This window comes from Physella acuta, unplaced genomic scaffold (assembly GCF_028476545.2).
Source record: "Physella acuta isolate Inbredline_101_S28 unplaced genomic scaffold, ASM2847654v3 ptg001082l, whole genome shotgun sequence".
Lineage (NCBI taxonomy): Eukaryota > Metazoa > Mollusca > Gastropoda > Physidae > Physella > Physella acuta.
In genome coordinates this window covers 21,121-36,261 of record NW_026732599.1, presented here as the reverse complement: position 1 = coordinate 36,261, position 15,141 = coordinate 21,121, and the positions used below count along the sequence as shown (strand labels likewise).

The 15,141-nt window shown below is 35.5% G+C and overlaps 1 protein-coding gene across 2 annotated transcripts; it reads right to left on the bottom strand.

The window, feature by feature from the left end:
• Positions 1-678: 678 nt before the first annotated feature.
• Positions 679-12,763, bottom strand: LOC131955592 (uncharacterized). 2 transcript variants are annotated; one of them, XM_059319768.1, is made up of 6 exons: positions 12,606-12,763; positions 11,751-11,867; positions 11,544-11,661; positions 10,798-10,915; positions 9,930-10,082; positions 679-1,027 (listed from the first exon to the last, which is right to left on the bottom strand). In XM_059319768.1, the coding sequence occupies exons 1-6, from the start codon at positions 12,690-12,692 to the stop codon at positions 775-777; spliced, it is 846 nt and encodes a 281-aa protein (XP_059175751.1). In that variant the 5' UTR covers positions 12,693-12,763; the 3' UTR covers positions 679-774. The 2 variants fall into 2 exon arrangements, with proteins under 2 accessions (XP_059175751.1, XP_059175750.1); XM_059319767.1 differs by lacking the exon at positions 679-1,027 and adding an exon at positions 8,741-9,254.
• Between the last annotated feature and the right edge of the window lie 2,378 nt (positions 12,764-15,141).

Here is a 15,141-nt window from a genome sequence, read left to right as displayed (position 1 = left end):
CAATTGGAAATATAACAACTCTTACCACACATAATCAGACAAGTAAATAAAATAATATTTTAAAAATGAAGACAATCATTTTGTTTATTTATGTATTTAAAATTTGTCTAATGTTCTAATTTAGAATCATGCTTAGTGCTGGCCACACTATCCCATCTATATGCCGAGGTCACAGAAACAGCTGAGCTCCACTTCACCTGCGCCGTGGGCCACCAAGTCTAACAGTGAACTTGTAATCAGCATTGCCTTTCTCTCTTGTTGCAGCATGGACCATCATTCAAAGTTGCCTGACTGTTCTAGGCTGTCTTCCTTTTTTTCTGATGATCACAGGTCTAAAATTGTTGCTATGACTGAACGTGTCTAGCAATACGACCAAACTGACAAAGAGTCTAGTGTAGCAAACAAAAATCTTATGAGCAAGTAATCTTTCTAGATAAATCATAATTACATATTTCAAGATTAGATATGACAAATTTACTTAGTCTAATTACAATAATATATTGTAATATATCTGTGTTATTAGAGAGCGGATTTAAAAAGTAGCAATAATATTAATAACATAAAGATTTATTTTACAAACAAAATGATAGTGTGTTAAAATGAGCAAATTTTAGGCTCAATTTTCAGCGCTACATAAAATATTCGCCTTGCAATACGGTAAAGTTTTATCTGATACCTATAACACATTACTAAATATTCGTATTTATAAACACAACTTCAACTTATAAACAGAATGACAGGTGCATCACATAGCACCACAGCTGCCATCGATTGTTAATCCGGAGTATAGAACAGTAGTTGAATCGCGCCGATATTCTTAAACCCCATTTTTTCAAACAACCGAATCGATTGGACGTTGTCTACATGACAGTAGCCAATGCACGGAAGGTCAAGGTCGAAGTAAGCCTCAGATATCCCACGTAGCAGCATCTGACCCAGGCCGTGACGTCGCATTTCTGGAGCCACGTAAAGAATTCCTACACTTCCTTTCTCTGTGCCCACCACGTGACCTAGACATTGGCCAGCCCTGGTTGAGACAGAACAAAGCTCTTGCATCAAATATCTTTGATTTCATCATACTAAAGACAAAGATGCATTTATATTTTTATTGATGGAGAAAAAAAAGGACTGGTATTTAATTGGTTGTTTTTGTTATGTTTACTGTAAAAATAATTGATAAAAATGTTGGGATTTATTTCGTGTACTAAGCGCCATCATTTTAATTTATTTCAACGACCAAATGCAGTCTATTGAAAATTTTGTTTTCAAGTGTTTTAAAAAGACAAATCATATTAACCACCTGAGTAGTTTAACATCTTATTAGCATGAATTTAACTGTTAAAGCATACACATCAATGTTTCTTGTTTGTCATAGGTCGGTGCGGTTCTGTTTATAAATGATATTTGTTTGTTTGTTTTTTTATTTAAAAACGAACGTGAAGGATAATATCTTATACCCAGTACATTGGTCATTATTGTCAATTTTTTTTTAAAGTGAAGATGTTAACTCAATTAACTGCTTAATTAGGCGTATATTCGAACGTCATTTTTTTTTCATCTCGCGAATTGATTGTTATCCAAAATCAGCAAGCATTCAACATGCACAAAGGTCTTCGCCGCAGTCCTAAACTGACAGTATCCTGTTTGTATACATTGTCAGACTAATCAGAATACAGCCCGTAGCTAATTAAAAATGTTAAGCCGTGAAAACTTTTACTGCTCAGAATTTATAACATGAAATAATGTACACTTATCATTATCTTTTCCGTTCAAGCCATGGACACATGCGGTAGATGAAGTAGAGTTCATCTATTTCAATGAACTCGGCATACAGTAGGATAATATGGTCAGCGCTATACACTTGCGTTAATTTCCCTAACGCCTGTCAGGTACCTATTAGAGCTCAATTGAGTCAGGGACGACCTACAGACCCAACCTCGTTATCCGAACTCGAGACTTAAGCGTCAGCAGTCGCAGGCTTTACCATTTGCCCATACCACCTCGATACCTTTTCACTTTCTAAAATCTCTTTTATATTATGTCAAGAGATGAGTTTAAATATGTTCATGACAGTAGTTTTGTAAAGAAACAAAGCCGTCAGACAATAGACTGCAATCAAGGCAAGACGTACCTATCAAACACCCCACAAGAAGGGAAGCGGAGAATAAGTTGCTCTAAATATTTCTCCGAGTGCTCCTTTTTAAACGGCCAGGTCGAGTTCAGAATGGCGGCGTCTCGTTTTGGTTCCAGAGGGGAGATAATCAGGTCGTCTGGAACTGGTCGTCTGCTGTAGGTTGATATTACAACGTTTTTGAGTTAAAATTTATCTAAAATATTAATGAACGTAATAAAAAAAGCAATAAATTAATACAATATCCGACTTATGGCATTTTTTTCCGTCTACATCATAAATAATTGTGTCCTCAGACGCAATGTTGAACACATACACAATGTTCACCACATACACAGTGTTGACCAGATACACATTGTTGACCAATCACAAAGTTGACCATATACACAAAGTTGACCATCTACACAAAGTTGACCAACTACACGATGTTGACCACATACACAATGTTGACCACATACACAATGTTGACCAAAACTCAATGTTGACCACATGCACAACTATTACATCTCTCCCCTGTCTGTTTTTTATCAACAAATTAATTTTGCAAATAAAAAATATAAAAAATCACAAGACCATATGTTTTACAATAATTATTAACGGACAAAGATTACTGCTGAACAAATACATTTCCCTGTTAATTATTTTAAGTTACAGTAAGTCTTTAATTTGTTTTAAAACAGCATGTGTCTACAGCATCATGAAACTAATGGACGTGATTAATTTTATGCACGCACCTTGCAATGACGTCATCCCTTTGGGCTAACATGCTGTAAAACTTCAACTCTTGCGGCACATGTGAAAATCTTGACCTGAACAATTCACGGATTCCAGAAGATAGCTCGACATTGTATCCTAACAGGATAATTCACGATTGTATATGTTTATCTAGGCCAATTCTGATTAAAGATGTATAACATTCAACAAATTCAAAATGACTAGTAATGACCGCGTTTATAGTATCCTTAGAGTTGGTAGAAATGTTTGAAAATCGTAATAGATCAGCTAAGACTAAACAAAAGAATATTTCAGATAATTCAGCGGCCCATTTTAATTGTATTTTTTTTTAATTTAAATGTAATAAATTTGCTTTAATTAACATTGCTTAATTGATAAACCAAGATTTATTTTCTAGTCAGATGATAAAACGACAACCTGCCAATACTCACGAAAAATGGCCGGTTTGTTCCAGTCAACAAATCCTGGCCATGTCAACAAAACCTGCGCTGATTTAGCGTCACGGGCGTACAGAAAACGCTGGGCTGTAGCGTCGAAGAATTCAAAACACTGGAAAATCATATTTCTTGTCATTGAGAACTTTCCCCCATTATATGATTTGAATCTCACAACTTGGTCTATTTGTCACACTCACCCCACAGTTGACGTCAACATGGCCCGTGGCCGCTGCTTGTATGTTTGGCCACCCGATGGTGTAGAACTGAAAACCTGGCCATTTTGTTCTGATATGTTCCCTGACAACACCGTACAGCTGTGCCGACCGATGTAGTGTATATATATATATATATATATATATATATATATATATATATATAAAATTTTTTTTTTTATTTTTTTATTTATTTCGTTATTTATTTATTTATTTATTTATTTATTTATTTATTTATTTATTTATTTATTTATTTATTTATTTATTTATTTATTTATTTATTTATTTATTTATTTATTTATTTATTTATTTATTTATTTATTTATTTATTTATTTATTTATTTATTTATTTATTTATTTATTTATTTATTTATTTATTTATTTATTTATTTATTTATTTATTTATTTATTTATTTATTTATTTATTTATTTATTTATTTATTTATTTATTTATTTATTTATTTATTTATTTATTTATTTATTTATTTATTTATTTATTTATTTATTTATTTATTTATTTATTTATTTATTTATTTATTTATTTATTTATTTATTTATGTATTTATGTATTTATTTATGTATTTATGTATGTATTTATGTATGTATGTATGTATGTATGTATGTATGTGTTTATTTATTTATTTATTTATTTATTTATTTATTTATTTATTTATTTATTTATTTATTTATTTATTTATTTATTTATTTATTTATTTATTTATTTATTTATTTATTTATTTATTTATTTATTTATTTATTTATTTATTTATTTATTTATTTATTTATTTATTTATTTATTTATTTATTTATTTATTTATTTATTTATTTATTTATTTATTTATTTATTTATTTATTTATTTATTTATTTATTTATTTATTTATTTATTTATTTATTTATTTATTTATTTATTTATTTATTTATTTATTTATTTATTTATTTATTTATTTATTTATTTATTTATTTATTTATTTATTTATTTATTTATTTATTTATTTATTTATTTATTTATTTATTTATTTATTTATTTATTTATTTATTTATTTATTTATTTATTTATTTATTTATTTGTTTGTTTGTTTCCTATATACCAGACATATGGTACAGTTCAACTTGGCATACTAAAATGTTACATTCAACCAACAAGTCTATAAAACAACTCACTGATAAAGACTGAGGTAACTCTTGCTCAAGCCAGGCTAGCAGCTGTGGGATTTCCTGCTCTGTTACAAGATGGAGCTCGTCACACATTCTCCTGATGGATGTACCTGCACTAAAACCCTTGTCAATTTTGTTCTGGTCGTTGTGTAATCTTTATTTAATGAGAGCTATCAGATCTAAGTCACAACATTACGTTTTTGTCACATCGCGCGAACTTTGACACAGTTCTGTAACACAAGCAGTACAGATATCTTGAACCTACCTAGTGACCTGCAGTGTAGCCATCTTAAACCTACCTAGTGACCTGTAGTGTAGCCATCTTAAACCTACCTAGTGACCTAACGTGTAGCTATCTTAAACCTACCTATTGACCTAACGTGTAGCCATCTTAAACCTACCTATTGACCTAACGTGTAGCCACCTTAAACCTACCTAGTGACCTGACGTGTAGCCATCTTAAACCTACCTAGTGACCTGACGTGTAGCCATCTTAAACCTACCTAGTGACCTGACGTGTAGACATCTTAAACCTACCTAGTGACCTGACCATCCCTTGTGTAGCCATCTTAAACCTACCTAGTGATCTGACGTGTAGCCGTCTTAAACCTACCTAGTGACCTGACGTGTAGCCATCTTAAACTAACCTAGTGACCTGACGTGTAGCCATCTTAAACCTACCTAATGACCTGACGTGTAGCTATCTTAAACCTACCTTGTGACCTGACGTATGGCCATCTTAAACCTACCTAGTGACCTGACGTGTAGCCATCTTAAACCTACCTAGTGACCTGACGTGTAGCCATCTTAAACCTACCTAATGACCTGACGTGTAGCTATCTTAAACCTACCTTGTGACCTGACGTATGGCCATCTTAAACCTACCTATTGACCTGACGTGTAGCCATCTTAAACCTACCTAGTGACCTGACGTGTAGCCATCTTAAACCTACCTAGTGACCTGACGTGTAGCCATCTTAAACCTACCTAGTGACCTAACGTGTAGCTATCTTAAACCTACCTAGTGACCTGCAATGTAGCCATCTTAAACCTACCTAGTGACCTGACGTGTAGCCATCTTAAACCAACCTAGTGACCTAACGTGTAGCTATCTTAAACCTACCTAGTGACCTGCAATGTAGCCATCTTAAACCTACCTAGTGACCTGCAATGTAGCCATCTTAAACCTACCTAGTGACCTGACGTGTAGCCATCTTAAACCTACCTAGTGACCTGACGTGTAGCCACCTTAAACCTACACAGTGACATGACGTGTAGCCACCTTAAACCTACCTATTGACCTGACGTGTAGCTATCTTAAACCTACCTAGTGACCTGACGTGTAGCTATCTTAAACCTACCTAGTGACCTGACGTGTAGCTATCTTAAACCTACCTAGTGACCTGACGTGTAGCTATCTTAAACCTACCTAGTGACCTGACGTGTAGCCATCTTAAACGTACCTAATGACCTGACGTGTAGCCATCTTAAACCTACCTAGTGACCACGGTTACCTTTTCATAGTACGGCTTACATTTGACAATTTAAATCTACACTAATATAAGGTCAAGAAAATGAAAACTATTTTTAACTTTTAGTCTCCCGTATATTAAACAGGTATGTGTATAAGGATGTATGATATTGTGCGAAATGTTAAAGTCACTTACAAATAACATGACAATTTTTTTTCTTATTTCTTTTTTTTTTTTAGTACTGGATTTTAAGTACAACTTAAACCCACTTGCCGCTACCAGGAACTCCGTACACCAATGTGCCACATAACCGAGTACTAAAATACTGTCATAATAAAATAATGTAAAACTTTCCAATCAACGTTTATCAGATAGGTATATCTCGGGCAGATGTGGCTCGCTAGCTGGGGACAGCCACTCTTCTAGGAGAGACAACTCCAAAATCAAACAACTGCTGCCTTATAGTTTATTTTTGGTTGGACAAAGGCCATGGAAGCAAATCCAAAAAGAAAAGCAGGCTGAAATCGGAGCTCAACGGCGCATAACTAGTTGACACGTATCCTTAATTGTGTTAGAGGGGATCCCTTCCAACACTAAAATTAAAAACGAAGAAGAAGAAGATAGGTATATAAGACAATTTTTTTTTTAAAACAAAAACAAAAATTCTGTTTATTTGACAGAAAAGTCTTTTGATTATTCCAATTTATAATTTATATTCCCTCCCCTCTCTCTTGCTGCCGTATAGCTCGCTAATTTATACATGCCACGCATCTTTGTCCTTTGTCCCTCTAAACAATGCTAGGTGTAAGAAATCATTGAGGTGTTTGCCTCAAGTTCCTGGCCCCAGGTCTCTAATTACCTGGGTAGACATTGCAGGGGTGGTTATGTGAGACTTGCATGAAGTTGGCTGATCCTTTACCAAGTGTTGCGGAACTGACAAAATTATTTTATGTACCTCTAGGTATTCCTCTGATCATCCACGCAATAAAACTTACCTGGCATCCTTCTAGCTAACACAGTCATATTTTATGAGCACTTAATCTGTCTAAAATAATGATTTTGACATTTTTAAAGCATGGTTGCAGCTGATGTATATATTGTGACGGTAATTTTATTCTACACCCCATCGCCTCTTCCACCCTTCTCTCCCCCCCCCCTCCCCCGGGTCAGTTGGAATCCCAGGACCGTTAGACTGTTCCGTAGCTAGATCTACAGTGTGACTCACGCCAAAGACGAAAAGGCTTATGGGACCGGCCGTCGCTGGTGCGATAAAAGGACCGGTAACCGATGACCTAGGTCCTTTTTTTAAACTAACCACTGCCCTTGCTTAGCCCACCTGCGCGCGAACCCTACCGTGGGTTAAAGGTCTCCAAGAAATTAGCAGTTATCGCAGCTTTACAGATGGTGTTTGATGATTTTAAGAAACTAGAAATCTATATCAACCTTTTATTGGCATGTCTTTTATTATCAGCATTTGATTTAATTTTACTGTTATCCAAATTGTTATAATTTCTCTCAACTTGTGTTGTATTAAATTATTATCTCTTAGTACTATATCCCACGCCATTGTTCTATCCTACACGTGTATCGCTAGCTACGTTATTTATGTTAGCAATATTTAGTAGGCCATGCCTTCTATTTACAGCGTCCTAGGTCGGGGACCAAACCATTCCAATGCTATTGTAATAGACAAGGCGAGCGCATGTGTACTCGCTTGAAGTTTAAGCTATTGATAAAGTCATGTATATGTATAATCCAAATCCACAATTAAGACAACAGTACAACTTATGATGTGGGACGGAGTGGTCTAGCTCTCTAACCCGTAAGTCTCAAGTTCGAATCCGGGTTCAAGTCAGTAGACCGTCCCTGAGTCCACCCAACGCTGATGGGTACCTAACTCTCGTTAGGGAAAATAAAGACGGCTGGGCATAGTGCTAACAACACTATCTCTTCATATGCCGAGGTCACAGAAACAAGTGAACTCTACTTCACTTGCCCCTTAGACCGTCAGGTTTAAAAGGGAATCTTTTTACAACTTATGACATACATATTACTGTTGATCTTCTATAATAAATCTACTCATACTGTTATGGGTGATTAGTGTTATTATTTTACCATTAGTAATATTACATTCCCGGTAGTGGAGCGACTCAGACCTCCTACCGCGTGAATATTCAGACCTCCTACCGCGTGAATATACACATTTTGCTGATTGTTTATCTATTATAAACGGTACAATTATACCTTTTACAGTTTTTATATATATATATATATATATATATATATATATATATATATATATATATATATATATATATATATATATATATATATATATATATGACTCCTAACTAATAGACTATAGGATGATTGCGCATTGGAATTCAAGCACAAAGTCTGGGTCCTATGTTGAGAACAACCAGATGTTGCCGATGTATCAGGCACCATTTCTCCAACCGGCTGATTGACCCAATAGACAGGGCGTTACCGATACAGTTTGGAATTAACAGTGTCACAGGAGCAGCCGAAAGGAAACTAGTTGATATATTAAACTTACTTATAGTCTAATTACAACCAAATATTTTAACTCATCTTGTGATATCCCAGAGTGTATTTACTTGATTACAAATGTTACAACCTAAGGTCTCTCATAAATGAACTCGTGTATAAGGAACATTTTTTTGTGAATCTGAGAAATACTTGAAACTGGCACCTTGTTCTGCACGAAATATTTTTTACTTGGTAAAGTTTTAACTAACCCATAAAATAATTGGCAATTCTTTCACATCTATAAATAAACCTCAGCTTATAAACTGAATGTCAAATGCATCTCACAACACGAAAGCTGCAGCGTAGTGTTATGTTGGAGTGTAGCTAATTACTTTTATTGTGTCGATATTCTTAAATCCAACTTTTTCAAACAACTTAATTGATTGGATGTTGTTCGTCTGACAGTAGGCAACACACGGGAGGTCAAGGTCGAAGTAAGCCTTAGATATCCCACGTAGCAGTATCTGACCCAAGCCGTGTCGTCTCATTTCTGGAACCACGTAAAGAATTCCAACTGTTCCTTGTGGTGTGCCGACCACGTGACCTAAACATTGGCCAGACCTAGTTGATTCAAAAAATCTTTGATTTCACCATACGAAGGACACAAATGGATAGGGCGTGACCTAACGGTAGACCGCTTGAATGCTAACCAGAAATAGCAATATAAACATAAAGTGATATTTCAGCGCCGAGGATTTCAATTACATACCCTTGGCGTTGAAATATCACTTTCTGTTAACATTGCTATTTCAGTCAAAACGCCTGCTTCCACCCCCTCTACTAGAATGCAAACCAGAAATTCTCGGGTTCGAATCCGGGTTCAACTTAGTAGAACGTTTATGAGTCCACCCAGCAGCTCTAATGGGTACCTAACTCATGAAAGAAGAAGTAAGGGCGGCTGGGCATAGTGCTGACCACACTTTCCCTACATTTGTGAGGTAACAGAAACAGGGGAAACTGTTGACCTCTACCCTCCTCCCCCCCCCCCCCCCCCCCCCCAGGTTCGAGAAAGGAACTTACTTTTTTTAAATATTCTTGGTTTGAAAATTGATGACTCGTATTTAACGGTTTTATGTATTTTATATCAAACAAAATTGAAAAAAAAATGGAATTAATTGCAAGGACAAAGAAACCACCTAATAGAGACATCACGTACCTAACAAAGACACGACGTACCTAACAAAGACACGACGTACCTAACAAAGACACGACGTACCTAACAAAGACACGACGTACCTATCAAAGACCCCACAAGAAGGGAAGTGGAGAGCAAGTTGTTCCATATATTTCTCCGAGTGCTCGGTTTTATACGACCAGGTCGAGTTCATACAGGCAGCGTCTCGTTTTGGTTCCAGAGGGGAGATAATCAGGTCGTCTGGTACTTGGCTGCTGCAGGTGGCAAAATATTTATGTTAACGAGTTAGAGTTTATCTAAATATACTAAATATATTCATGACTAAAAAATAAATCAATGAAATCCCCAAAATTTCATGGCGATCAGGTGAACGGTGTCAACCCGCAATCGACTTTTATTTTTGTATACCATATTGAGAGATTAATAAATGGCGCCCTGCCGGGACACCATGCATGCAAATACTCCCTGGGAGTATTCGCAACAAATTGCCAAAGTTTCATGACGATCGGATGAAAGGTGTAGTAATGCAGTCATTCACACAGACGCACACAGACACACATTTACTACTATATATATATATATATATATATATATATATATATATATATATATATATATATATATATATGTATATATATATATATATAAACATATATATATAAATATATATATATATATATATATATATATATATATATATATATATATATATATATATATATATATATATATAGTGTATAGAGGACAAATGCAATACGACCTCTTTTTTCTGAAATCGATGTACATTTCTACTTACATTGTCAATAATACAAGCTGCAAAAAAACTAGTTGGAAACTATTTGGAACCAGCTTTTCAAGCCTATTATATAAAAGCATGTTATATAAACGCTGTTTATTATAGTTTTTTTAAACAATTTGTAGGCTGTATAGCGTCATGAAACAGAGACATGATTAATTTCATTCATGTACCTTGTAATGACGTCATCCTTTGGTGCCATCATGGTGTAAAACGTCAACTCGTGAAGCTCGTATGAAAATCTTGACTGGAACAATTCATGGATTCCTGACGTTAGTGCATCTGGGAATTCTGAACAGGATAAAAGACTTCAAAAGACAATGTAATCAAACTAAATTTTTGAAAAAAATCTTTTTAAAAATATGGCAAGCGATAGAATTATATTTACATTTTTTAAAAACTAAAGCCGTTTGGGAACCACCGATTACACTTATTTTCATATTTTTCTATTGAAGATAAGCCGTTGAAAACCCGTTAAGAATTATTTTATCAAATTAAATATTTTTTTTTTAAAACATGTCCTCAACCTCTCCAGTCAACCAGAATACTCTGGGAGAATAAAAATAAATTACTTTTATATTACTAGTAATTATTTCTTTGACTATTTCTAGCCTTTATAAAACTGGAAGTCATTTTGCACTTATTACACAAATGTTTTAAAATATTCAATTTTGGTTGAAAATTATGATTTATTGCAACAAAAATATGGAACCATTGGGAACCAGCATTTCAAGCGTATTCACAATTGCTTTAAATGCATCTGTATCTAGTCAGATTAAGCATTAAAAATTTCAATAAAAACAATTTGACTTGCAATAAATGAATTAGTTTATATTACTCATATAGTTTGATGGAATTTATGAAAAAGTGTAAAACCTGACTTCTTTAATTAACCTGACAACAAGCAGCCAATACTCACGAAAAATGGCCGGTTTGTTCCAGTCAACAATTCCTGGCGATGTCAACAAAACCTGCGCTGATTTAGCGTCGCGGGCGTACAGAAAAATGTAGACTCTGTTTTTAAAGTAGTCATAACACTGAAAGAAAACTCATATACAGTGATTTCCCCTTTTTACATTCTTTATAATCCTATCTCGGTCTACACATAACTGTTTGTCGAACTCACCCCACAGTTGAGGTCAGTACTACCAGTGGCCGCTGCTTGTATGTTTGGCCATCCGATGGTGTAGAACTGATATCCTGGCCAGTTTAATCTGGTATTTTCTTTGACAACACCGTAAAGCTGGTGGTGGATATAGCTAGGTCAATACATGGGGCGTCACGTGCTGGGGTGGATACATATGTATACTTGGTATACAGGAATTGGTATGGGATATGAATAACGATAGGGAAAAGGAAATTTGATACGGAATTATATAGAGGAATCTATAGGGTGAAATGATATAGAAAATTAAACGGGATATGGACAGAAACAATGAAATTAATGGATTTAAAATAAAGATTGCGATAGAAATAAAGAAAATAATATGGATAGTTACAGGAATTGGTTAGGAATAGAGATAGTGATAAAGAAAACTAAATCGGATCGGGAATAGATTGGGAAATAGAAAAAATTAGTTAAAACGAAAGGGATAGGGAAAGATATAGGGAAAAATAATATGTCTAACAAAGGGATAGAGATAACTTTATCTATAGACATAATGATAAGGATGGCGATTAGGTATGATGGAAAGGGACAAGAAAAGTGAAAATGGATGAGAATAATTATAGTAATAGGGGTAGGAATAGCTATAATGATTGAGATTGGGATATATTTCTGTTTAGAATTATGTTTGGATTTGGATTCTTTTTTTATTTGGTTGTGGTTAAGGTTAGTGTTATGAATATTTTCTAAAGGCATTTTAATTGAAAACGGTATATGCTGCTAGTTAGTGATAAAAGACATTTAAGTCAACTATCACAGTAACCTACATCGGGTCATATTGAAATTTTACATTCAACAAGTCTGTCAACAACTCACCGCGTAAGACTGAGGTAACTCTTGCTCAAGCCAGGCTAGCAGCTGTGGGATTTCCTGCTCTGTTACAAGATGGAGCTCGTCACACATTCTCCTGATGGATGTACCTGCACTACAACCCCTGTCAACTCGGTTCTGGTCGTTGTGTAATCTTTATTTAACGAGAGCAGCCAGATCTAAATCACAGCATTACGTTTTTGTCACATCACGCGAACTTTGACACAGTTCTGTAACACAATCTGTACCGCCATCTTAAACCTACCTAGTGACCTGTTGTGTAGATATCTTGAACATACATAGTGACCTCAGGTGTAGCCATCTTAAACCTACCTAGTGACCACAGATACCACACCATAGTCCGGCTGAAAATTGACGATTCAGTCTATGCTTATATAAAATCAAGAAACTGAAAACAATTTTTACCTTTTAGCCTCGCGTATATTAAACAGATATATGTATAAGGAGGTATGATAATGTGTGCGAAACGTTAAAGTTTTTTTTTTAGTACTGGATTTTATGCAGAGGCGTAACGAGTGGGTGGGGGCGGGGGTGCGGACCGAGTGACACCATTTAGGGGGGTGACACCAAGGCAAAAAATAGTAAAATATATAGAGAAAAATAGAGGGGGGTGCAAATCAAAAGTTTGAGGGGGGTGCAAATCTTAAGTTCGAGGGGGGGTGCAAATCGAAAATTTGAAAGTTTGTACCCAGGAAGGGTCGCTACGCCACTGGGGGGTGACACCATTAAGTGCCGCACCAGGTGGCACCCGACCTCGCTACGCCACTGATTTTTTGTACAACTCAAATCCACTTGCCTCGCCAAGGAACTCAGTACACGGGGATGCCACATAAGCAAGTATTAAAATAAATAATAATAAAATATTGTAAAAATAAATTCTTTCAAAGTTTATCACATAGGTATATCTCGGGCAGATGCCTTGTAGTTTGTTCTTGGTTGGATAAAAGCTATGGAAGCCAATCCAAAAAGAAAAGCAGGCTGAAATCGGAGTCAATGGCCTCAACGGAGAGTTGACACGTAAACTTAATTTGTGTTGGAGGGGATCCCTACCAACACTAAAATTAACAACGAAGAAGAAGAAGATAGGTATTAGAGACAATAATTTAAAACAAAAAGAAAATTCTGTTTATTTGACAGAAAAGTCTTTTGATTATTCCAATTTATAATTTATATTCCCTCCCCTCTCTCTTGCTGCCATACAGCTCGCCAATCCAGACATGCCACACATCTTTGTCATGTGTTCCTCTCTCTAAACAATGCTAGGTGTAAGAAATCATTGAGGTGTTTGCCTCAAGTTCCTGGCCCCAGGTCTCTAATTACCTGGGTAGACATTGCAGGTGTGTTGAGGTGAGACTGGCATAAAGTTGGCTGATCCTTTACCAAGTGTTGCGGAACTGACAAAATTATTTTATGTACCTCTAGGTATTCCTCTGATCCTCCACGCAATAAAACTTACCTGGCATCCTTCTAGCTAACACAGTCATATTTTATGAGCACTTAATCCGTCTAAAATAATGATTTTGACATTTTTAAAGCATGGTTGCAGCTGATGTATATATTGTGACGGTAATTTTATTCTACACCCCATCGCCTCTTCCACCCTTCTCTCCCCCCCCCCCCCTCCCCCGGGTCAGTTGGAATCCCAGGACCGTTAGACTGTTCCGTAGCTAGATCTACAGTGTGACTCACGCCAAAGACGAAAAGGCTTATGGGACCGGCCGTCGCTGGTGCGATAAAAAGACCTAACTAAACTAACCACTGCCCTTGCTTAGCCCACCTGTGCGCGAACCTTACCGTGGGTTAAAGGTCTCCAAGAATTTAGCAGTTATCGCTGCTTTACAGACGGTATTTGATAATTTTAAGAAACTAGAAATCTATATCAACCTTTTATTGGCATGTCTTTTATTATCAGCATTTGATTTAATTTTACTATTATCCAAATTTATTATAATTTCCCTCAACTTGTGTTGTATTAAATGATTATCTCTTAGTACTATATCCCACCCCATTGTTCTATCCTTCACGTGTATCGCTAGCTACGTTATTTATGTTAGCAATATTTAGTAGGCCATGCCTTCTATTTACAGCGTCCTAGGTCGGGGACCAAACCATTCCAATGTTATTGTAATAGACAAGGCGAGCGCATGTGTACTCGCTTGAAGTTTAAGCTATTGATAAAGTCATGTATATGTATAATCCAAATCCACAATTAAGACAATAGTACAACTTATGATGTGGGACGGAGTGGTCTAGCTCTCTAACACGTAAGCCTCGAGTTCGAATCCGGGTTCAAGTCAGTAGACCGTCCCTGAGTCCACCCAACTCTGATGGGTACCTAACTCTCGTTAGGGAGAATAAAGACGGCTGGGCATAGTGCTGACAACACTATCTCTTCATATGCCGATGTCACAGAAACAAGTGAACTCTACTTCACTTGCCCCTTAGACCGTCAGGTTTAAAAGGGAATCTTTTTACAACTTATGACATATATATTACTGTTGATCTTCTATAATAAATCTAC